The sequence below is a fragment of the Mustela putorius genome, unplaced genomic scaffold (assembly GCF_011764305.1).
Source record: "Mustela putorius furo isolate JIRA1106 unplaced genomic scaffold, ASM1176430v1.1 tig00003858_pilon_pilon_pilon, whole genome shotgun sequence".
Classification (NCBI taxonomy): domain Eukaryota; kingdom Metazoa; phylum Chordata; class Mammalia; order Carnivora; family Mustelidae; genus Mustela; species Mustela putorius.
In genome coordinates, this window is record NW_025422010.1 from 27,271,510 (window position 1) to 27,296,415 (window position 24,906).

Consider the following 24,906-nt stretch of genomic DNA (forward strand, 5'->3'; position numbering starts at 1 on the left):
TGCTCTTTAATTAGCTGGACCCCTAATGAATTTGTGTTCTTCCAGCTGCCTGGGACTCCTTTGGTCATCACACTCCCCATTCTCTTTCTTTTTCCTAGATCCATTTAATTTCATTTAAATTCAAGTATACGCACCTCCCTAATAGGTTATAGATGTGTTGATAAGATTTTGTAAAGGGCTGCCTTTGGGAAACACATGAAATAATGTACAAAAATCTTCTGTTATTTCTGGATGAAGAACTAGTGAAGAAAATGAACATTGTAAGAGAAGAGATAGGAAGTCTTTTGGATCTTGTCTTTTAGCCTCTGTACTTTTCCTGTCAGAAAGCTTTTTATGGTCAGGATCTGCTACCCTCAGGTCTAGAACTTTCTTGTATTCCATGGGGATTTTGAGAATCGATTTCCGGAGAGAAATGTACTTTCCTGATGGTTCCAGAGCAATCCATGAGGCCAGAATCTCAAGCACCGTTCATGATACTCACTGGGAGAAATGAAGACCTGAAGAGGACCAACAACCAGAGGCAGACACAGTTTCCTGGGATACTAGTGAGGGGAGTTGGAGGTATGTTAAACGTACCACATGTAGATTCTGCATTAAAGAGCTTTATTGAAAATTTCAGAAAGAACGAAATATAAAAGACATCCATTAATTGTAGTCAAAACACATTTCTGGAGTTGGATTTCAGCCACGCCCCTGTGCCTGTCCATGAGAGTCCTTGTGAGGCTGTCCTTATGCTGTACTAGGAGAGTTCAAGACAGATTACAGCAGTCCTGGGGATGACTGCTTCCTACCTCCCTATTTTCAATTCCCTAACTTCAAATATAAGCTATCTACTCCAACACATAGCTTGCGGTTAGATGTCTCCGTGACACACAGCTCACAAAAGCAGATGTATATAATAAATCTCATTATTTTTCTGTAACTGTAATTATTAGTTTGAATCCCCATCCATATACATGGGAGAAATTTAGTTGCAGCCCACTGAGGATTCCTATCTTTTAACCTTGGGTTTGTGCCTAAGCTAAGTAGGCCAAGGCCCGCCATCCGGTCCTGATGGCACCTGTCCTCACAGACTTCCTCTGAAACATCCATCGGTCTGTCCAGTGCCTGGTTGTCCTTCTATGCAGCCCACTACGGAGACATTCTTATTCTTATCCACATGGCCTTTTAAACCTGGTGGCTTCTCTGATACTTCCATGCTACTCTTGTCTCAAAGGAGTTATTCTCCTCCTCAGAAGGCATGCTTTCCTTTGTGGAGTTCTTGCTTTCCTTGTAGAGTTCTTTGTTCTTGTCTCCTGGTAGCTCTAGCCGGGAACATTTGATTTGGATTCCAGAGAACTATCTGTGGGATCCCAGGGAGCCAGTGAGGAATTGATCCTTCCTACCATTTTTAACTTTCCCTTTGAACACTTGTTCTACCCCCGGAGGGGGGAATGACTTGCTTGGATTCACAAAGAGCATCCTTTCAAGTCCTTGGTCTATACCGCACATCTCTCCATAGCCTTTCTATTAGCGCAGAGTGGGGTGAGGACCAGTCCTGGGTGGGGAAGGAAATGCTGAGGGAAAAACTGGTGACCCAAAACCATAATACTGCATCGCCCTTAAGTTGAGAGGGGAATCATGGGACCATGGAGAGTAAGTTGTCTTTAAAGAGAAGTTATCCAAAGAAAAGAAGGAAAAAGAGAAAGAATCGAGGGATAGGTTGGGAACATTCGTTTATCAGGAAACAGGTGACCGCCATTCCTAGCCTTTTACCCAACCCCTTGAATTTGCTTGTTGGGAATTTTCAGGAGCGAGGCATGCTGTTTTGCTACTTTGTAGCTAATTATCAAATAGGTTAGATTTCTAGCACATAAGTGGATTTTGTAACTCAATGAATTTTTGATTAAATGAATGAATGATAAAGAGCCATGGTCACGACTGTGTATATGGAAGTAGCACAGGGTTCGATGAACAGGAGGAGCTTCACAAACGTTACTGTTTGTGGCTCAGGTTGTGATCTGAGTCCTGGGATCAAGACCCTGGGATCGAGCCTGCTTCTCCCTCTCCATCTGCCCTTGCCACCCACCCTCCCTGCTTGCTTGCGTCTGTTTCTCGCTCTCAAATAAATAAATGAAATATTTTTTAAAAATGTTACTATTTGAAAGATTGAGATTAAAAATTAATCTGGTATTTTCTTTTGCCTGAGTGGCCGTTAATAATCCTGGGGGCAAGTTTGTATATATTAGAGAACTTACTTCAATATCAGGTGTCCTCCAGGTACTTGGATACTGAATGTTGACCTGAAAAAAAAAAAAAGGCCAACCAATTCCTCTCAGGGCTGTATTCAGGATACTGGACTTTAACACTTTGATTGTAGGTACTCCTACCACGGTAAGCTGACCTGCAAGATGGATCATTGAGATCAAAGGCTAGAAGTTATGATGTTTGCCTTTTAAAAAGTAACTGATATTATGACTTTCCCAGTTTGCGGCTTTGACTGGAGGTGATAACATGGATTCATGGTACCTGCCTTGCTTTCTGCTCTCTGCTGCTCTGCTCATGGTTCCTGGTTTGGTAAGGAAATGATGTTTGGAAAGCGATTAGAAAAATTGGGGGCCAATGGCCTGCTTGTTCATTTCTTGTTTTTTAAGAATTTCAAAACCGTAATGAAATGAGTGTTTCTCTGGGGCCAGCGGGAGCAAGCAGGGTCATAGGGAGTGAGAAGCCCCCCCCAAGAGAGAAAGAGTCAGAAATATTGACATAAAGTTACACATTTCTTTCCGTTTCATTTTTAGGTAACAAATTTTCTTTTGATAATGTGGAAAATGTGAAATGTGACAGCCATTCTGTTTTTACTGCTGAGTGAAATGCATATTGCTGTTATTATGGTGACGTGAGACTCGAACGGAGTGAATGACGAATGTCATTCACTTGCAAAGCAAACACTTGGTTTTGTAGCGTGGGGTTTCTCTTCTGTTTCTTTGTCAGTTTCAACCCATCTTGCTACAGTGACAGGTAGTTTGTACAGACCAACTCAGGGTTTTAAATGAAGTTTCAAATACGTAGGGGAAAAGCTTTAGTTGTGATTTACAAATAAGTGATTATATTGAGTTGATATTCTGTAAATGGCATCTACAGCATCGAGAACAAGAGATACCATTAAAATTTCACTTATGCACACTTTTCGAGTAGGTGTATTGGTGTTCCTCTGTGAGTGTGCCTATGTGTGACTAACATGTGAGACAAATAAGGCCCTTCTTAATATCAAAAAGAAGGGTAAACTAACCAGTCAGTTCATTCCCACTGCTTGCGAAACAGTCCATAAGATTCTGGTGTTAGAATATGTAAGCCATATTAACCTGTTTTATAGAGAGTCTGAGTTTCGGGAGGGTGAACTGACTTGCTCTGAGTTGGCAGAACCCGGAATATAACCCAAACCTACTTCCTGCCAGTGCCATGAACTTTTTCACTAGACTCCACTAAGACATTTTTCAGGTTTACGTAAGTTCTTCTACTAAGCATGTATTCTGGGTTTTCATGTGGTCACTTGTAGAACTTATTTTCAGAAGTTTTTTTTAAGGTTTTTTTTTTTTTAATTGCAAAGTATAGCCACTGATTTTTTTTCCTTAAACATTTGGTATTGTCTTTGAAAGCAGAGTCTTGGGAAAAATGTGAAAGTAAAACATGATTAATGAAGTCTTCCATAAGATTTCTTTAGAAGGTATTGTTATAAATTACAATAATATTTCAATGATGGACTCTGAAAAACAATCTGAGGGGTTTGAAGCGGCGGGGGATGGGAGGTTAGGGTACCAGGTGGTGGGTATTATAGAGGGCACGGGTTGCATGGAGCACTGGGTGTGGTGCAAAAATAATGAATACTGTTACGCTGAAAATAAATAAAAAATAAATTTAAAAAAAGAGTACAAAAAATATTTCAATGATGGGGATAAATTATTAAGTTTTTCAAACATTGCTCCATGAAACCTCTGGAGAATCATGTTTAAGGTGAAAGCTTATCTGAGGGACAGAGTCTTATGTTCTGTCTTCTTTTCAATCTGTGAAGTGAGTTTCTTGTCTCTTTCATCTTCAAATTAATATCACAGGCAGTTTCATTTTTTTATATGAAATAAGATGACCCTTTCCACAAAAAGTTATTTTAGACTCCAAATTAACTATCTTGGATATAAGCCAGAAAGAAATCCATAATATTAATGAAAAAAACCTCCACAAATTGCTAGATATAAATTGGAAGAAGGTAATTTATGTCATGGGTGTCATAATAATGCCTTTTTTTATGTGTTTGTTTCTCAGCCAACTCAAGACAACTTTGGTGAGTCTATTTTGAGTTTTTGCTCTAAGTCATAGTAAAAGAAAGTTATACGGATAATAGAAAAACAGAACAGAAAACTCAAGACACATTTAATGAGAAGCACAATGCATAATTGCATATGCATAATTTTATAATTGCTTTGAACTTTAATCAAACACTGCCTTCTTTTGATTTATTGAGAAATGTTTTATTGTTCCTGTTCCAAGATTCCACATACTCAGCAGAAAATAAATGGTGATATAGGAAAGTGCAAACACAGTGACTGACACAAGGCATACCATCAATGCTTGCTATTATTACTTTTGCTATTTTGTATAAACTCAGAAAGACCTGATGGCCATCCTGTTTTATTGTACACTTAGAGATTTGGCTTTATTATCCACTCCTTTGTAATTTAAAAGAGTAATTCAAATTTAAATTAGGAATTCTGCTTGAGAGTTCTAAGGTTTATTACTAGCAAGGGATATATTGGGCAGATTGGACTGGTTTGACTTAATTTAAACATTTGCTTCCTATTTAATCTAATCATCTAGTCTAGTCTTTAAAATTAAGTTTAATATTATATAGAGTGACCAATTTCTTACTCCTGGAGATCTGGAATTCAAGGGACATGGATAGGACAAGAGCACATATGCAAAAGCCCTATAGCCCCAAGCCTTGCTCATGGAAGGTTCTCAGTTAATCAATCAATCAATCAATGTATAGTGAATCAGAACCCGTTCTCAGTAAATCAATCAGTCAATGTACATTGAATCAGAACCTAGTAAATTCTGAGGGAAAAGAAACTTACTTTAAATTTGGAAATTGATAAAGATTGTTTTTTTTTCATAAGCATAATATTCAATGTGGGGTTTTTTTTTGTTCCTTTAGTTAAAGATGTAGATGGTGGACTCGATCAAGATATATTTGATATCAATGAAGGTTTGTAGATTTTTTTTTTTTTTTACATTTTTATGAAGTGGAGAGTTTGAATCCAGTTTGCTAACATGAATTTTTAATCTTCCCTCTTAGATTTGGGACTGGATCTTTTTGAGGGAGACATTAGACTTGATGGGGTAAGTTGAAACATAGCAAGGAAGAATCTTCTGTTAATTACTGCAAACCAAAATACAGAGTATCTGAGAATGATTAGACAGCATGGACTTTGTTAAGCCCAGCTATCTCTAAGGGTGCATCGTCATAGTGACAGATGTATTCAATGAAAACGTTATATTCTGAGGGACTCCCATAACGGTGCCTTCATCAGCTATTTCTCAGATTTCTGTGTTGTCAATGCCACCATCCCTCACCATGTGCGCCTTGGTCTTATTGCTCTGATGGGCTTTCATTATTGGAACAATATGATGTTTTCATTTTTAAATAGAACCTCAGTGATTTAATCTAGTTGAAACAAAGTTAACCTGAGTTTGTAAAGGTCATCAGTGAATAAGGTTTTTATCATAAAAGATAGATTTTGTGATTTCTATCTTGACAGCTAACGACAGTGTTGCCAGGTAAACACATCTATGCATGAAGAGTGCATGGCACACAGATGAACATAGGTACCTTACAGACAGTTTAAATCAAACCCCCACGGGGATCTTCAACTGAAGAAGCAGAGCTGTAGTATCCAATGGTTGGTCCTGGGCTCTTCTATCTGCACTCCTTGAGCTCACCTTGTGCCAGAGCTTGACATGTCATCTTTATGCTGATGACTCCAGCATGTGGCTCTCATCCATTCCTTCCATTGCACTCCAGACTGGTCTATCCAGCTGCCAATTTGTCAATTCCAATTTGCCAGTTCCATTTCCGTGCCTATGAGGTGCCTCAAATGTAAGGTGTCCTAATGTGAACTCAGATTTTTCATGCAAATTGCCCCTTCCAGATTTTCCCTTTTAGCAAAGGCATCAACCTACTCCCCCAAATAAGTAAAAACTCCAGGAGTCACCTTTGCTTCTGCCCTCTCACCCCAGCATTTGATACATTAGCAAGTTTTGTCATTTCTGTCTGCCACACATGCTCCAAATCAACCACTTTTCTCCTAATCTGTCTATTTCAAATATTGCTCCCCTATAATCTTGTCCATCCTGTCCCTGTCCCCACCTCCTACGCCCCGCCCACAACAAAGTGATCTTTTAAACAGGCAGTAACACCATTTCACTTCCTGTCTTGAACCTCTTCAGTAGGGTGGCTCAGTCGGTTAAGCATTTGTTTTTGGCTTAGGTCATGATCCCAGGGTCCGGGGATCGTGTCCCACATTAAGCTCCCTGCTCAGCGGGGAGACTGCTTCTCCCTCTCCCTCTGCTCCCCTGCTCCTGCTCTCTCTCTTTACCTCAAATAAATAGATAAAATCTTAAAAAAAAAAAAAAAACCACACACACACACAACAAAACTCTTCAACAGCTTCCTACTGCATTTGGAATAATATTGAAATTTACCCATAGCCTTCCAGACCCGTGTAATTTAACTCCTGCCTCTCTGCCTTCCATCTCTTCCCTTTCTCTCTTATCTATTCTCTTTTCTTTCCTAATTCATGAGGCTACTGTCCTCAAAACAGATTAGAATAAAACAAGTGTTATTCCCACCTCAGAATCAGACCAACCATTCACTACTATGAAATTATTTTGTTTTCTTACATTTTAAACTTATTTTCTTACATTTTAAATTTCATTTATTTATAGATGAACTATTTGTTGTTTCCTAAGTTTTTGCCTGATTCAATGAATTAATCCTTCACATTTATTTTTGACAGGCACAAGATAGAAATTCCATCATTGGAGAAGAATACAGATGGCCTCATACTATTCCATATGTTCTAGAAGATAGCTTGGGTTAGTAGATACCTTGGAGTATGTGTAACTGATATATGTTCCTGACAGAATATAGTCACAGTATTTTTCTCTCTCCCTTCCTCCCTTTCTCCTTTCTTTCTTTCTTTCTTTCAGATTTTATCCATTCATTTGAGAGAGAGAGAGAAAGAGAGAGAAAGCACAAGCAGGGAGATTGGCAGACTGAAGGAGAGAGAGTTGTGAGGCTTGATCCCAGGACCCTGGGATCATGACCTGAGCTGAAGGCAGATGCCCAAATGACTGAGCCACCCAGGAGCCCTATAATCACAGTATTTTTAAGGGTAGGCTCATATGGTCTTGAAGTGTTTGTTTGTTGCTTTATGGGGCCATGAACATTTTCTTATAAAAATTTACACAAAATGAACAATGAAAAGAACCTAAATGATTTTTGTCTGAAATAGTTGCTGAATTCTGACCAAGAAAGGGATTAATGTAACCAACATTTAGGGAGAGCATACTCTGTATTGGGTTCTGGGGACATAAAGATCAGGGAGCTAGACTTTATTTGAAAACAGTGGTTTCTCATATGTTCATATTTTACATGAGTTAAAAACATCAAACAAACATACAAAACTTTAGGACTTGGCATTGTTTTAGCAACATTTTATTTTGCCAAGTCAGGAACTTACACAGCTACAAGAACCCATTATCTTTATCATCTTTTCATAAAATAAAGAGTATTTCAATACTAAAAAGTCAGAAGAGTCCAATCCAAAATGAAAGAAAACTTTTCTATAGAAGAAATTTAATTATAATGGAGAACTCTAAACATGGTCCTCATTTTATTTTTGGTGCCAGTTACCAGAATCGCTTTGGGAACTGCTTTTTTGGAAAACTTTCCCTAAAGTTCATACATTTCAGTGGAGATTCAGATATGCCAGGAGTTAATTATAATAAAATGGAATAAACATTTTGCTTAGTGATATGTTCAAAAGCTAGGGAGCACTTTGGAGGGGCATTGAACTCAACCTAGATATAAAGGCATATACATCAGGAAGCAGTTGACACTGTGCAGCTGAGTTGCATTGAAAATTATGCAAGTTGTATGTAATACATTGGTGCCTGGGAGGGGGTAAAGTTACTGAAATCAAGTTTGCATTTTGTTCATCAACCAACATTTCCTACTTTGCATGAAGTGCTACTTATCTACTTGCCAAGTCAACACTTGGAGCATCTGCCCAGATGAGGTGCTTCTTTGCAATTTGCAGAAAGTGATCATTCAAGCTGGTGGCAGGGGAAGGGTGCTCTAGGCAGGTGGGTCACCATGCAAAGGCATGAGGAAAGGAGAAGACCCTTAACTGGAATGTAGATTGGAATTGGGGAATATTTCCCTTATTAAAGGACTTGGTGTGCCTAATGATGGTGATGTGGAGCCTCCAACAGTTTTAACCTGGATGTGAGGTTGTGATCATGCTAGTTTCCATGTAGAAGATATAGCATAATTGGGGCAAAAAGAAAGTAAGGAGACCAATGAGGATACTATAGAAGAAACTCAGGGAAAGACTGAGAGTTTCTGAACCAAGACTCCCTCAGTGAGGATAGACAAGAATGGACAAGTCTAAGGAGATTTAGGAAACAATTGTTAGATTTGGTGATTGATTGCAAGAGGTCAAGAAGAAGGTGGGTCTAGATAAAGAGTTCCTGGTGCCCAGGATTTAGTCTTAGGCAGTTGGGGGATGGTGCCTTTATGAAGATGGGAAATATGTCTTGAAGAGGGTGGAATAGAGAAGTGTGGTAGAAATTAGCATTTGGCATGTAGGGTTTGAGATGTATCAGGACCACTGTGGTGGGGAGATCATATAAATCAGTGTATGGCCTGGTCATTAAAGATAGAGAGCATCTGAATGTTATTAGGCTGTGGGAGATGGTTGAAGCCATGGGCATGGATGAGCACCTTGCACAATGCCCTGCATATAACAGGTGCTCCTTAGATAACTGGATCTTACTGAATGGCCCAATAAGGTGGTATTGAGGGGAAGGATGGCCAAGATTAGAATTCAGCTCAGGAGGACAACTTTCTAGAATTGATATAGATGGAAGATCTAATAGAAGTTATTGAAAGGTAGGACTGGCCAGAAACATAGACGAAAAACCAAGAGTAGATAGAAAAAGCCAAGAAAAGATTAAAAAATAAAAATTAAAAAATAAATTGATGCACATATAAAAATCAAACATGTTAGGTAAAAAAATTCAGTCCAAATCTTACCATCCAAACTGTGTTCATTTTTACATAGGTATAGCTATCGTGTTTTAAATTTTTTTAAGTTGTTTTGTTTTATTATTTCTTTATTTGTTTGTTTTAAAGTAAGCTCTACACCCAGTGTGGGGCTGAACTCACAATCCCAAGATGAAGAGTTGCATGCTCTACCAACTGAGCCAGCCGGTGTGTCTGTTTAAATTTTTTGATCTGCTTTTTTTTTTTTTTTTTTTTACTTAATATTATAGCATCATTTTGCATTAGTTTTATAATGTAATTAATCTTCAAATTTTTATAGGTCATTTTTTTATTCTATGATTTTGATTATTTTTTACTTAGGACGTCCTTTACCTCTGTTTAATATTGTGGCCCTAAACTTGCTCTCTGTGCTCCAAGTGAGAAGAGTATTTCCTCACATTTCTGAAATTTAGACCAAGTCCAAATGACTCCAAGGAAATCACTAAGCAAGGCCCCTTTTACAAGTAGCAAGAGAAAATACCTATGAAGGGTTAGTAAATAGGTATGAAGGGTTCACTGGGTGTGATTTTTGGCTTTCCAGAAATATATTAACCATATTGAATTACCAACATATAAAATTCTACTCTAGTTTTTTTGCTTACACTTCAGGTATTACCTGCTGCTAGATGCAGCTCCCGTGAAAGGGGTAACCCTTGAGCTTCTTTTCCTGGATGTCTTTGTTGCTTTCATGCCTCTGACGTTTTTGAGTTCTGTATCTATCCAACCAGTTAGTATCCCTCTTCATTCTGAAACAATGGTTCTTTTTTCCCTTTAAATATTTTACTTATTTGACAGAGAGAGAGAAAGAGGAGCAGAGGGAGAGGGAGAAGCAGGGTCCCTACTCAGGGGCCTGATGTGGGGCTTGATCCTGGGACCCTGACATCATGACCTGAGCCACCCAGGCACCCCTGAAGCAATAGTTCTTAACCCTAATTTGGGCTGTGAACACACTTGAGAAGCTCATGAACAGTCTCCCCAGGAAACACACTCACTGATGTAGATATAGACTGATAGAGATGATAGTTGATATAGATGATATAGATACAGAACAGACATAGAGGAGATGATATAAATACAGATACAGATACTTCACATACAATTTCAGCATTTTCATGGACTCTCCCATCTCAAGGTCCTCAAATTAAAAGCTCTGCAGTGGGGCTTTAAATACATACTATAGTTTTCTCTGATGAAACCTGTGACAGTGAGTGGTCATTTTGGCTGCCTGTGATCCAAAGTATCTATTCTTTGAGATAAGGAAATGTCTTTTTTGTTGTTCTGAAATGTACTTTCTAAAGGTTCCAGAGAAATAAAAATGGGGCAAAATCAGGGAGCTGAAGAATAATAAAATACTTGCATATGATACATACTTAATTTGTATAGAATTCAAAATTTGGTAAAATAAAACACTACACATTCATATATCATGAATCTCATGATATATAATATATTGCACACCCTATTTCCATGGTGAATCATTCAATGGTGAATAGTTTTAATATGTGTATTTTTTTTGTTGGTTTTCTTCCATCAGAAATGAACGCAAAGGGAGTTATCCTTAATGCATTTGAACGCTATCGCCTAAAAACATGCATTGACTTCAAGCCCTGGGCTGGAGAAGCTAACTATATATCAGTGTTCAAGGGCAGTGGGTAAGGTGGAGCTCTTGTCTTCTAGGGGTCAAGTGAGAACGTTGCAGCTGTGATCCATCGCAGCAATTACCTTAGGACCTGCTCTTGAGGTGGGTAGGGGGGCTTCCTTAGCTGTTTGCTGGAGAGTAAAAGACAGACTGCATTTAGTGCCTTTAGCTATAAAAATGGTATTTTCATACATGCAACTATATTAAGACAGGGAGGCTGGGATTGCATCCCACAAGTCAGGGAACGTCAGCCGTTTGTAGCTTATACCCTCCTTCTTTCCCTCTCCAGTAAAACACGTGTGTGGGTGCCTGTGTGTATGTGTGCACACACCTAACTACCTTCCTACTTGAGTTAAACGGACAGTGTCTCTTGTCCGAAGCTCAGAAACTCCATGTGGTTGCTACCCCTATAAAACCTGATTAGCGGTCTTCCATATACCAAGGACACTGGAAAAAAGTTAGAAATTTCTAGCTCAAGATCAGGACTAGTAGGTTGATTGGGGGATGACTTGCTCCTCTGTAATAGTGTCAGAGCCAGATCTCCAAACGTCATCTGGTCTGTAAGGTTTCTCATAGGTCGGCAGGATTAGGAGAGAAATGCAGTGCCCTGATATATGAGTGGAGGATCTAGGTGGGTAACTGAGTGCCCTGAGTACCGGGGATTCTGGCCTGAGACATCATGAGAATACCCTTTCTCCCTGCCCCATGAACTCTCCTGTAAGCTGCTGGTCTTCAGTGGGAAACAGGCACATGGGGAAGCAACAACTCTCCATCGGGGCCAACTGCGACAGAATTGCCACGGTCCAACACGAGTTCCTCCATGCGCTGGGATTCTGGCACGAGCAGTCTCGTTCTGACCGGGATGACTATGTCAGGATAATGTGGGACAGAATTCAGTCAGGTACATTTCTTTTGTTTTCTTGCATTTTTTTTTCCTGTTAAAAACTGAATTTCCAAGCATGTGCTGTCTCCTGCCAACTGTTAACAATGGAAAAACTGATGTCTTGATGTTTGACTTCTGTAAGCTTTGGAGATCAGAGCCACCTCACTATGTCCACGAAATGATCCCATTTCCAGTTGCAATCCATTGCCCATTAGTGTGATGCTAAGCAGCTAGGTATATTCTTTAAGTGAACTTGCCTACCGTATTACTTGCACACATGTTCCAGTAACCAGGAAATTACCGACTATGTCAGTTCCTTCTGATGTCTTCTGTCTGGGCTATCATACCCAGGTGCCTCCCCACCACACCTCTTAAAGTCCTCTAACCTCCATCTCCATCTACGTCGGATGCCCCCATCCTCCCATCAGCACCTGCCACTGACTCTGTCTCCACCCCACCTTTGAGATTCTACCTTTCTATTAGCAGTTCTTTGAGTCTTACGCTAAATGCTAACGTCCAACGTTGGGCAGTAACAGAAACTTAGTAGAAGGTAAGCTAAATGTTGTGGGCGTCAAGTAATTAAAGATCTTTTCAAATTTATCATTTAGGCAAAGAGCACAATTTTAACACCTACGACGACCAAATATCAGACTCTTTGAATGTTCCCTATGATTATACCTCGGTAATGCACTACAGCAAGACTGCTTTCCAAAATGGTACAGAGCCAACAATTGTCACAAGGATCTCAGACTTCATGGATGTGATCGGCCAACGAATGGATTTCAGTGACTCTGATCTTTTGAAGTTGAATCAGCTTTATAACTGCAGTATGTGGCAGGTTCTTTGAAATGCCTTCCGTGTTTCTCTGCATGTAGGGAAGATGACGCACTGCGCCATTTTGGGGAGCATCGCTGGCTTTTCTGAAATGATGGTTTGATAGTTGTTTGGTGGTTTATAGTTGAAGTTTGATATTTAAAAAAGAAAAAAAAAAAAACCAAGTCACCTAAATCCCAAATTCACAGCTTGGAAGCCTCATTTTTCTTCTTAGAAGTTCTGGCTTTCAGATCTAAACAGAAATTGGGTCCTATAGTCACGTGCCCCTTGTCGATTTTTTAATGAGCAGACGTCATACAGACGGGATCAAATAATCCGCGCTGCAGTTGAATAATCTGAATAATTAGAGGAATGTAGACTGAGGTTTCCATACATTCGATAGTTAAAGAAAAATGTCTTGGGGCAGACAGTATTCAGATAAACAGCATTGATCAGTTCCTTGGTTTTGGAGCTGTCAAGAAGTCTTCTACCCCTAGAATGAGTGAAGTCTCATCCTGGTATTTAATGCCATCTTGGCATTCCCAGGACTTCTGTGACAAACTCTCTTTTTATCACTTGGATTATCAAGTTGGAGGAGTGTCAATAATTGTCGTTTTGCTTCTGTAGCCACTTCCCTGAGCTTTATGGACTCATGCAATTTTGAACTGGAAAATGTGTGTGGTATGATTCAAAGTTCGGACGATAATGCTGACTGGCAATGGGTGTCCCAGGTTCCCAGGGGGCCAGAGAGCGATCACTCCAGCATGGGCCAGTGCAAAGGTAATACGAGGGAGATACTTCTGGATTTCACATTTGGCGGGCCCAGCATTTTCCTTTGCTATGAAGGACTGGGATTTTATCTCTGATTTCTACCAGAATTGTTAGTGATAACCCATGCGGTTGCTACTAAGGAAAGAGTCCAGTGCCTGTAAGGACATGGTTCATTTCTTTGACTTTCCTCCTGACTTTTCTCTTCTTCCGGTGAGTCAGAGCTGGGCTCTGGGAGGCCTTTCTCTGTCTGTGCCCACAGAAGAAAGGGACTGTACCTCCTGGAAGGGCTCTTATCTCCAGCATAGCTCGGTTGTTTTCTCAAAGCTCACGAGATACAAGAGACTTCCCAGTGAACAGCACAGGGCTGTGAATTAATCAGTTTCAGAATTTCAGCTGGTTGTGATTACACGCTCCTATTATAAAAATCCTGAAAATGAAGAGACAAAGTATAATTTGATTTTATTCAGATGAGTATACTTTTCCATCATAATTTTGTGTTAAATGAAACAGTCATTTATTTGGCTACAGGTAGTTCATTTTTATTTATTTGCTCATTCCTGGCAACAAAGATGTAAGACTAGACTTTAGGACTCAGGGTCATTGCATGAGAGCTCAGCTGGTCTAGGCAGTGGTTGGGGTTCCTAACAGTAATGAGTGCTTTTCCTTTTATTTTCCATTTTTGGAGGGGTTGGGGGCAGATGTTAAGGGTACAGACTTACAATGGGTAGTAGGAAAACCCTGGAGATCTAACGTACCGTGTAGGGAATATAGACAGCAATACTGTATTCTAATCACTAAACTTATTGAGAGACGAGAACTTAATTATTCCAACCACACACACAAAAAAAAGAAATGACAATTATGTGACATGTTGAGAAGTTACTAATTATTGCTATAGCGACAATCATATTACAGTATATAAATGTATCGAATTAGCATGTTGTACATGTTAGATTTACACAATGCTCTGTGTCAAATACATGTCAATAAAAATACCCTTTTGTTATAAGTGCAAATTTGGATAGTGGATAGTGGTCCTCCATAGGCCAGAAGGAAGAAGGAGGGAGAGGAGGGAGGGAGAAGATGAGAGAGAGAGACAGAGACAAGACCAAGAGGGTGATGCTTTTTTCTAATTTTGAAAGCTATAGGAAGGAAAACATGGACTAAGTTCTCTTTTATCACTGCCGACTCATGGACCTGTATTTAAATGCCCAGCACAGTGCTCTGCACACAGTGGGTACTTAGTAGAACTTGTGAGCCTGCAAGACACGCGTGCCTGTATCTCGTATCTGCTTTGTCAATTCTGCTTTTGTTTTCTGAACAGGTTCTGGTTTCTTCATGCATTTCAACAGTAGCTCTGTAAGCGTGGGGGCCACGGCCATGCTGGAAAGTCGAATACTCTACCCTAAAAGAGGATTTCAGTGCTTGCAGTTTTATTTATACAACAGCGGAAGTGAAAATGACCAGCTGAATATCTACACCAGGGAGTATTCTGCCGACCATGTGACTGGTACTTTGACGCTTGTGAAAGAAATAAAAGGTACGATGTCAACGTTCTTATTGTCTTGGTTCAGAGTGAGGTCATCTTAACTCTTTCAGTCTGTGGCCCTGAGGGAAGTCAGTTCTTCGCAAGTAATAAAAATATGAGGGAGGGCGCCTGGGTGGCATAAGTCAGTTGAGGATCTGGCTCTTGGTTTTTGGCTCAGGTCATGGTCTCAAGGGTCATGGGATCAAGCCCTGCATTAGGCTCCACATGCAGTGGGGAGTCTGCTGAGATTTTCTCTCTAGCCCTTCCTCCACTTGCTCTCTCTCAAATAAATAAAAAAAAAATCCTTTAAAAAAATACAAGAAATGGAGTTCCCTCAAAAAGTTGAAAATAGAGCTACCCTATGACCCCCCAATCTCATTACCGGGTATTTACCCTAAAGATACAAATGTAAGTGATCCAAATGTTTATAGCAGCAATGTCCACAATAGCCGGACTATGGAAAGAACCTAGATGTTCATCAACAGATGAATGGATAAAGAGATGTGGTGTATATTTATACAATGGAATACTATGCAGCCATCAAAAACCAAAATCTTGCCACTTGCAACGACATGGATAGAACTAGAGGGTATTATACTGAGCGAAATAAGTCAGTCAGAGAAAGACAATTATCATATGCTTTCAGAGAAATCTGATATGAGGAATTTGAGAGGCAGGGAGGATGTTCATGGTGGGGAGAGAGGGGAAATGAAACAAGATGGGACACAAACCGTAAGAGACTCTTAATCTCAGGAAACAAACAGAGGGTTGCTGGGGCTTGGGAAGGTAGGGATGGAGTGGCTGGGTGATGGACACTGAGGAGGGTATGTGCTATGGTGAGTGCTGTGAATTATCAGGGTACACAGATCTGAACCCTGAAACAAATATGCATTATATGTTAATTAAAAAATAAATAAACATAAGGAAAACTAGTTTAGGCAAAATGGGAAGTTACTGGTTCAACATAAAGAGACTGTGGGATGGATGAAGGAGGAACTGGCTTCAGGCAGGGCTGGACCTATCCCTGAACATGGTCAGGGACCTCTCTTGTTATCTCAGATAGGTTTTGTCCACAGAACTGCGGCTTTGGATATTTCACTTCCCAGCTTACATATTATCAAATGTGCCATCAAACTGGAAAAAAGGCCTCTTCCTCTAATTCTCACTTAAAAAAAAAAAATCCCAGTGTTGAATTATAATTGTAACGATTTGGGTTAAGTGCAACTTCTGGAGCAATTCCTGAGTGGAGGGAGGGCAACACTCCATTCCAATCTTGTCTCCAAGAGGTGGGTCGCACTGACCAGCTAGGAAAGCAGGTGGTTAAGAAATTTCCCTACTGCCTGTTACTGTCTGCTCCGCATATCGACCACTTGGTTTGAACGAATTGTGAAAACCTATTATAAAATCAATCTACATTATGTTATATGTCATACCATTTTCCTCCCATGAACAGTAGCACAAAAGGTATTTTAGAAGCTTCCTTAGGAGTCCAGATTTTATTTATTTATTTATTTTTAAGATTTTATTGATTTATTTGACAGACAGAGATCACAAGTAGGCAGAGAAGCAGGCAGAGAGAGAGAGTGGGAAGCAGGCTCCCTGCAGAGCTCAAATCCCAGGACCCTGGGATCATGACCCGAGCTGAAAGCAGAGCCTTTAATCCACTGAGCCACCCAGGTGCCCCAGGAGTCCAGATTTTAAATGGAGAGTGCTGATCATAATGAAGCAGACGCTTTCATGAAAGAGTTTTGTTCATTCTAGAGTCTACCCACAGATACTAGTATTTTCTGTAATTTGGATATTTCTAATTTATTCTCACATAATTGTGTTTCACATTAAGTGCCGATATATTTAAGTTTTAAGTCATTGTGCTAACTACTAGCTTGACATGAATTCCTGTTCTCTACCTGAACTTTTTTTTTTTTTTTTTTTTTTTAATATATTGCTTCTTATTTGGGTATGTGATAGAAGAAAGTAAGACCAGATAGCATAGCCTGGGCTGCTAGCTAGGGGAGGGGATGATGGTGAAGGGGCAAGTGTAGGATGGGGAGAAAGATGATGGTATCAAGTATTAGATAACATATTTATAACATTGAGTCTCTAGTAAATGGTCTAAGGAGTAAATGGTGAATGTGGGCCTTCTGAGGTTTGGTGGATTCCTGCTTAATACTACCAAAACGTTGACTGAAAATTTTGCATGTGAAGGAAGTATTTCAATTCAACTATAAATGAGGGTTTGGCTGAGTCTCATAGGAATCCTGGGTATAAGCACAGATATTGGCTTTAGCTAACATGGAATGGAGGGGTAACTCATTTATAGGGCATGGAATATTCCTAAGTTAGATGTGGTTGTTTGGTCACCCGTTGCTAGGAAAGGGTGACCTCTCTGAGAAACAAATAGATAAGCATCCAGATATTCCAGAGAGCAGCTGGACAGTACAGAACTCCCTGGAAGGGAATGGGCCTGAGCTGGAGAGGAGAGCAGATCACACCCGACACTATGTGTCAATAGCTCAAGGATGATCATTTGTCCTATGAAGGTTAAAAAGCCTAATGTTGATTTGCACCGGATTCTCAGTCCTTTGCTTTGAAATAATAATGTCTCTTTTGCAGAGATACCCCTCGGGAGCTGGCAACTTCACCATGTAACACTGAAAGTGACCAACAAATTCAGAGTGGTGTTTGGAGGGGTCAGAGGCGCTGGTGCATCATTGGGTGGCTTGTCTCTTGATGACATCAATCTTTCGGAAACACAGTGCCCTCATCATATCTGGCATATAAAGAATTTCACACAGTTTATTGGCAACTCAAGTGGAACTCTCTATAGCCCTCCATTTTATTCTTCTAAAGGTTATGCCTTTCAGATTTACTTGAATCTAAACCACTCAACTAATGCAGGAATATATTTTCACTTGATTTCTGGAGCCAATGATGATCAGTTACAATGGCCATGTCCTTGGCAACAAGCCACGATGACACTCTTGGATCAAAATCCTGACATTCGACAGCGTATGTCCAATCAGCGGAGTGTAACGACAGACCCATCTATGACCACTGGTTTGTGACTCATTTTCTTTATTGCTAATACATGATCACTGCTCTAGGAGGGACAGATGATTTGGGAATGAGAGACTGCATGGTCAGGTACATAGGGAGTATTGAACCCCAAATTTTAGGAACAGAAGATATTGAGGAGAAGGGCTTCAGCAATTGTGAGCAGAGTCCCCTAGGCAGGACACTGTCAGGAATGCGAGTTGAGAATGTCTCTGAAAATTAAAGAAGACACTGACATTATTCCTGGCAATAGACCATACCTGAATTCCCAGTTGTTCAAGGAGTGTTGGTTTTAGAGTCTGGCATGCCTGGGTTCAAATCCAAGATTTGCTTCTCATTAGCTATGCAATACTGAGCAAATAGTCTTTTGAAGCCCTAGTGTCCTCAGCCATAACACTGAGGCAGTAATAATAACCACCCCCTTGCCACCAGGGCTGTCAAGCACAATTCAGCTCTTACAGAAGGGGATGGTTCCTGATGAGAAGGAAGATGTTGAGTAGGTGCTCTGGAGTGTTGGGAAGGTTCTGAGAAGAGATTATAACTTCTTATTAAAAAGTTCTGGAGGACTCGCCAATGGTGACCTCATTCCCTATCTCTCCAGTCTCAAAAACGAACAGCTCCTCCCCCCAAAATGATCACATTTCTAATTTTAGCAATCCTTTGTCCTCTGGGAACCTAATAGAAAATGAAATTATGGCAAGGTGAATATTATTGCCAAATTCGAATTCTATATATGAAAAAAAATGGACCTAAGTGACACAGGAAAAGAGAATCTGATAGAAAAAAAAATATTCAAAAAAAGGATTGTAGGGACTTGATGCTCAGAATTTCTTCACTTTTTCCCCCCAAACGTATTTTCCTGAATGACACTGAAAATGGCACAAAGTTGGGTGAGTCATCACCTTTCCCCAGAAGCAGTGTTTCTGTCTTCTTTTCCTGAAGGGCTTTGTTCTGGTAGGTGAAGAATTCAGCTAATGACATGAACTGTTTTATGTTAGTATTAAAAACTCTTTCAGGCACCTGGCTGGCTCAGTCGATAGAGCATGTGACTCTTGATCCCCATGTTGTAGAGATTACTTTAAAAAAAAAAAAAAGTCTCAGAAACATATTGATTTAACTTAGTTAAAAGGACTATGTATGACTCAAGGTCACTAAGGAATGATTTTAATGGGAAGGGGAGATTCTACACTGGCCAGTGATTATGTATGTGATATCCTACCTAGGAAATGTTTGGTATGTCTCCACACAAATTCCAGAATGTGGTCTCCCCTGCCAGGCAATCTCATTTTCTTTAGGACAGTATAAATGAACAAGCTTCAGTGACTTGCCAGGGAATACATCACAGGTCAATAGCATCATTTAATTATTTTGAGCTCTATCCTAATTGTGTTTCACATTGCCTGTTCTTTCCTACCACCAAAAGCCATGATGAAGCTAAACACAATCCATTAATACAAATTGCTTTTTCAGATAATGGAAACTATTTTTGGGACAGGCCTTCCAAAGTGGGAGCAGTGGCTTTTTTCCCTAATGGAACTCAGTTTAGAAGAGGTCCAGGCTATGGAACCAGCGCCTTTATAACCCACAACAGGCTGAAAAGTAGAGATTTTATAAAAGGAGATGATGTTTATATTCTACTGACAGTGGAAGGTATGTCAGTAAAAATAGTTGTATATAAGATATTTTTGTTGTTGTCGTGGCCATTATTTACTGTGTTCTTCTGGGTTCCACTTTTAGGTATGGGGCAAATGGGCATTAGCGGGACTTTTTTTTTTTTTTGGTATGAATCAATAACAATATGAAAATAACTTAAATGAAAACGGTGACCATTCCAGAATAAATAACTTAATTACCACCACACGGAGCCATGGAAAATTTACGCCAGAAATCTTTAGAAACAAGTGAAAGTATAGCTATTATACCATAAAATTACACTCTAGGGTTCTAGAAGTAGGAAAATCAGACAAGCACATGAAATTAATTGGAAATGAATTGTCTTTATTGTGTTTTTTGAATACATATACATATATAGACACATATATGTATATGTGAGCACACAAGCACGCATGTATATTTTTATGTGTCCTATATAAGCACACACACATATATTTTGTCAGTAGTAGTATTAATCTATTACCTTTTAAAATTTCTTACCCATGGCAGCTGATAAATACATTTTCCAGGAATACTGGTAGTTTCCATGTTTTATGTGGCACCATTATAACTCATTTACTATGAAAGACCCACTTCCATCTCAATAAATCAGCATCTTGTTTGTGATGAAAAGTGGTGCAATTAAAACTCATGAAATTTTTATGTCAATGTCAATTAGAGGAAATCTAGACGATACTTCTTGGAAAAAGTTACTCAAGAATAACTGTGTTGAGGGAAAGATCATCTTCTGTACCAGGGAAGAAGTTCCATGTTCATCAATTCAGTTCAACCCTGTTTGGAGGAGAGGCAGAAGATTCACTGCAAAGAACAGAGCCCTGGTTGTTTTGGGGGACCTGGTGGCTTGTGTTGAATATCCCCTGGCCTGCTCCCTCCAGCAAGAGACCTGTGGCCTTGGGCAAATCCATCAACCGCCTTGCACTGCTGTCCCTCGAGGGTGGGTTCTAAAGGGTTGGGCCCCCTGTAGCTCAGGCAAGCCCAGGCCCAGGCGAGCGTGGAGTTCAGGTGACAGCCCCATGGGCTGGCCCAGCTTCTATTTGCATTTAGATTTTGACTTATTAATTATTTTACTGCCTGTGAAATCTAAGCATCTATTTTGAAACTTAAAGACCAAATGCTAAAGTCAAACTGATTTCCATCCATACACTCCCTCTGCCCTCCTTAGACATTTCCCACCTTAATTCTACACAAGTTCAGCCAAGCTCACCAAGCCCGCCAAACCAGTCAAGCCCGCCAAGCCCGTCAAGCCCATCAAGCCCGCCAAGCCCGCCAACCCCGCCAAGCCTGCCAAGCCCGACCTCTGTCATCAATGATCTTTGCATGAACTTCAAATGCGAGAATGATGGCATCTGCATTGTCCAGAACGGGAAAGCCGAGTGCAGGTAAGGGGTCACTTGGGCGAGATCTCCCTGTTCTCTTGTTAGAAATTTTATTCTTTCCGTATTGTAGTGTCAAACACTTATCTCATACACGAATGGTCCGTTGGTTCTCATCTCAAAGCTGTTCATGGGATATTTACTTTTTGCTCTCCATTTGGGACTTTGGGTAGCCAGAAGAATGGTAAAATTATTTATGAAGAAATAGTACATTATGTTGTAATTGCTTGAAAAAGTCCTCATGAGATATATGTCTTATGAAGTCCTCACAACAGTCTGGTGTGGTGAAGTGGGACTGTCTTTGTTTTCTAGATGGAAATCGTCCTCTGTCATTCTGGGATGAGCTTGGCCAAGGGCTACAGCGGGGATGTGGAGAGACTGACACATGAGAACTTAATTTTCTCCATTATCTACATCACCTTCCTTTCCCACCTTTAGGGCCACTGTTTTGAGCAGTAATCCCATTTCTTTTCCACTGACCTTGCTTGGTCTCCTGGAGCTGGTCTAACCATTCCCATCTGGTTGAGTTCTCTGTATCAGTGACCTGAATGTTGACTGAAATATCAACTCATAACTCTGCTCACATTCCAATGTGCAGGTGTCTGTCAGGGGAAGACTGGTGGTACCTGGGGAAGAGGTGTGAGAAGAGAGGCTCCACCCGGGACACCATTGTCATTGCTGCGTCTTCCACTGTTGCTATGTTTGCCCTGATGTTGATAGTCACTCTTGTCACTGTCTATTGCATGAGGAAGAAATATCGAAGAAGGACAAGTTCAAATACAGCAGATTTATCTCTGGAAAATGTAAGTCGAGTCTCATATTTGGCAATTCAAATCCTATTGATGAAATCATATGAAGAGGAATTAGGACTTTCTTATATGCTTAAAAAAGAACCTCTTTATTTTCTATGCTGGATAACAGCTTTGAAACCATGAGTTCCTGTTACCTTCATGTAGGTCAACAGTTCTTTTTTTTTTTTTTAAAGATTTTATTTGTTTATATATCTGACTGAGATCAGAAGTAGGCAGAGAGGCAGGCAGAGAGAGAGAGGGGGAAGCAAGCTCCCCGCTGAGCAGACAGCCTGATGTGGTGCTCGATCCCAGGACCCTGAGACAGTGACCTGAGCCAAAGGCAGAGGCTTTAAGCACTGAGGCACCCAGGTCAACAGTTCTTAAATTGGAGTCCATGAGGGCTTTTGGGAAGGAGTTCATATCCTCCTGGAATTATATCCAAAATTGTGTATGGTTGTATACTTTTTCTAGGGTGAGCGTCTGTGACCCTTCTGAAGGGCAAAAACTATTTTGCCTCTAACCCCAACCTTCCTGATAGAGGGGACAGGTGAACTATAAGAGTTTTTGCTCTAAAGGTCTTTTGGGGGTGGTGCAGCTCAGGATTGTAGGAAGGCTTTTCCATGAACAAAGGTTCCAAGCTCATGTGCAGTAACTAACTCGAAGGCAAGATTTTCAAGTAGAGGGTTTAAAGTCTTGTCTCAGAAGGTCTCTAAAATGACAATAGATTCTTGAAACTACCTTGTTTGAGACTGGCTTCCCCAGAGAGAGTGCTCCTGGGAGCACAAAGTAACGGAATATGGGAAGATGGACAGGGCAGAGGGTGAGAGTACATGGAACACGGGGATGGCGTTGCACCTGAGGCCTTGGCCCTACTACAGAGCTGGGATACTCTCCGGAACTCAGACAAAGCCAATGTACTCCCAGCATCATAGCCATTGGATTGCAGTTGCCCCCTGGGAGGGAGTGGACAATTGGGTGAGGGAAGGCCCCTTGTGGCAAGGGTATGTCCAGCAAGAAAGCCTTTATTTTGAAGGGCAGAACTAAGCAGTGCACCCCAGCACCCACTACATATGCAGGAGTAGGGCACATAGACTCCTCGTCTCACACACGAAAGAGCCCAAGGAAAATGGTGTCAAATCTGAACATTGTTTAAAAGTGAAGCTATAAAATTCTTCCAGGTCCATTTCATTCAAAATAGAGTCTCTGAAAACTACTTGCAAAACTAAAGAAAAAAATGTGCCCAATGAGGGTATCTCGAAAACTAGAAATACTGCAATTAACTAAATCAAGTACATATTTTTTGAAGAAAAATGGCAATTCAAGACATACTATATTTTACAATTCTAATTTTTTGAAGTGGAAAAAGTGGTATTGAGGCACTAAATTTGTTTGTGAAGTTAGTCAGAAGATGGACAATGATAGTGAGCAGAAAGCAAATAGTTTTATTTGCATGCACTGCTGTTGCATTTCTTCAACAACACAAGTATTTGCAACTAATCACAAAGCACGGCTCAGTTACTTCTCAAGCTTATTAGAAAAGTACTTAAAATGTATATAGGTGTTTTATTGTGTTTGTTTCAAACAAACAAGTATTTCTGGTTTACTTTATGACTCAAAGTAAAAAGGACAGATTGGGCAACGATCTGGTAGGCCAACCTGATAAAAGTCATACCTGCAAGCATGGTGCCCTGGGCCAAGAGGGGTGCACGTGAGGGTTGGAGTAGTGGTCAAGGAAGAGAGGACACATTAGTAAATAGACAGAACTGCCAGGTTATTCTTCTGGAAATTGGAAAATATACGTGCTATTAAAAGGGCTGACTTATGAAGCCAATATTGGAAGGAGTTAAAGAAAATGATAAAGAGAAGAGAGAGAAGGAAGGAAGTTAAATCAAGAAAGAGGAGAATTATTAGAGTATCAGGGACAAGGTAGGGCCTTTAAGTAACACAACACACACACACACACACACACACACAGGGTAGGGCCTTTAAGTAACACAACACACACACACACATGCACGCGCGCACGCAAACACGCGAGCACACACACCTCTAACTGCCATATTCCCAAAAGCAAGAAATCAACTTACATTTCCTCCAGTCTAAACATTTCTACAGTCAATTCACGGAAAGCAGAATCTCCAGATCTACTTTAGGTCTTAAATCAGAACGCCTGGGGCGCCTGGGTGACTCAGTGGGTTAAGCCTCTGCCTTCAGCTCAGGTCACGGTCCCAGGGTCCTGGAATTGAGGCCCGCATCGGGCTCTCTGCTCAGCGGAGAGTTTGTTTCCCTTCCTCTCTCTCTCTGCCTGCCTCTCTGCCTACTTGTGATCTCTGTCAAATAAATAAATAAAAATCTTAAAAAAAAAAAAAAATCAGAACGCCTTTCTTTCTGAGGCTGCAGTGTTGTGCTCGTTGTAATGGTGTAGCATCTGAATTAGGCCAGCCAGACAGGCCAGGGCATCTTCGTGGAGACCCGGCTGGGGCAGCCCCGCAGCAGGCAGGGATGCCAGAAAGAAGCCTGTTGATGGCTCCTCATTTAAAAAAGAGACTGCTTCACTGTGATTCATTGAAATGACAGTCTTTAAATTTAGAAATTAAATCATCAATCGTTCTTTCCCCTTTTAGCAACATGCATTTTGAAGATCAACTCAATAACATGGCCAGCAAATGAAATTAAAAAGGATTCTTCATCATGGATTTCACCTAGAATCGATTCCAGCTTCCTTGTTCTTCTATAAATGGATCTTCTCTGTAAAGAGTTGGGTATACTATAAATCATTTTTTGGTGAAAGTCTGATTGCTGAAATGTTTGTGTTTTTGCTTTTATTTTATTTATTTATTTTTGTGTGTGTGTTTTTGCTTTTATTTTATTTTTTTTTTTAAAGATTTTTATTTATTTATTTATTTGACAGAGATCACAAGTAGGCAGTGAGGCAGGCAGAGAGAGAGGAGGAAGCAGACTCCTTGCTGAGCAGAGAGCCCCATGCGGGGCTCGATCTCAGGACCCTGAGATCATGACCTGA

At 40.3% G+C, this 24,906-nt stretch overlaps 1 protein-coding gene across 1 annotated transcript; it reads left to right on the forward strand.

Annotated features, from left to right (window-relative positions):
• Positions 1-2,474: 2,474 nt before the first annotated feature.
• MEP1B (meprin A subunit beta) lies at positions 2,475-24,674 on the forward strand. The gene is made up of 15 exons (XM_045065488.1): positions 2,475-2,556; positions 4,297-4,315; positions 5,186-5,236; positions 5,327-5,370; positions 7,047-7,125; positions 10,893-11,010; positions 11,720-11,898; positions 12,489-12,707; positions 13,321-13,473; positions 14,789-15,004; positions 17,606-18,049; positions 19,517-19,696; positions 20,883-21,099; positions 21,692-21,896; positions 24,509-24,674. Exons 1-15 carry the CDS (start codon positions 2,494-2,496, stop codon positions 24,521-24,523), a joined length of 2,202 nt encoding a protein of 733 aa, XP_044921423.1. The 5' UTR covers positions 2,475-2,493; the 3' UTR covers positions 24,524-24,674.
• The last annotated feature ends 232 nt before the right edge of the window (positions 24,675-24,906 follow it).

Excerpts from the sequence above, each read along its gene's own strand:
- MEP1B (XM_045065488.1), top strand. The coding sequence starts at position 2,494 with ATGGATTCATGGTACCTGCCTTGCTTTCTGCTCTCTGCTGCTCTGCTC. Across the intron at positions 15,005-17,605 it reads GCTTGTGAAAGAAATAAAAG|AGATACCCCTCGGGAGCTGG; the intron begins GTACGATGTCAA and ends TCTCTTTTGCAG. Across the intron at positions 18,050-19,516 it reads AGACCCATCTATGACCACTG|ATAATGGAAACTATTTTTGG; the intron begins GTTTGTGACTCA and ends TTGCTTTTTCAG.